The sequence below is a fragment of the Limulus polyphemus genome, unplaced genomic scaffold (assembly GCF_000517525.1).
Source record: "Limulus polyphemus unplaced genomic scaffold, Limulus_polyphemus-2.1.2 Scaffold4909, whole genome shotgun sequence".
In the NCBI taxonomy this organism is placed as follows: domain Eukaryota; kingdom Metazoa; phylum Arthropoda; class Merostomata; order Xiphosura; family Limulidae; genus Limulus; species Limulus polyphemus.
In genome coordinates, this window is record NW_013670519.1 from 74725 (window position 1) to 75352 (window position 628).

Here is a 628-nt window from a genome sequence, read left to right on the forward strand (position 1 = left end):
GGTTGTTAAGTTTAAAGTGACTGTGGAAATTCTGTGCACTAAAAAGTTGTATCTAGTTTTAATTAAGAAAGGACTTGTATCGCTGAAGTTCCTCTGAAAGAATTTATACGGGAAATTAACAAACGAGCATATGTGCAACATTTCTAATAAGTCCATACTGGATAACACAGTTTTGTTGATATCCATTGGATGACTTAAATATATTTTTAATGTTAAAAAAAAGTATTGATTGCCAATCTCTGATGTGTGTTGTCTTCTTGTGATGACAGATATGATGACTAACCTGTGACAATTATCATCCAACTCATACCCAGCAATTTTCTGACCACGTGAGGGAGTGCTAAGTCTTCAGGAACTTTTCCATCCTTAAAAAGCTTTATAAATAAAAAAAAATAAATCAAACATCAAAAAATGAAAACTTTCAAAGATCCTACAATAAATCTCTTTGCATAAATATAAATGTACTTACAAATACATAAGACAACATACATACAAAATTACATCCTAAATTAGATTGTTTTACATCAAACATGTTACAGTATATAAAAGTATTGTTACGTCTATGGTCGTTAGTTAATTTTCCGTATAACTTCTTTCCGAAGAAACTTTACCGATACAACTCCTTTCT

The 628-nt window shown here is 30.3% G+C and overlaps 1 protein-coding gene across 3 annotated transcripts in view; it reads right to left on the bottom strand.

Annotated features, from left to right (window-relative positions):
* The window catches only part of LOC106471860 (sodium-independent sulfate anion transporter-like), a 68511-nt gene that overhangs the window by 60391 nt on the left and 7492 nt on the right, over positions 1-628 (bottom strand). For all 3 annotated transcript variants that reach the window (XM_022400473.1, XM_013932484.2, XM_022400474.1), the window contains exon 2: positions 284-374. In XM_022400473.1, coding sequence (XP_022256181.1) covers positions 284-374 — 91 coding nt within the window. The remainder of the gene's footprint in view (positions 1-283; positions 375-628) is intronic.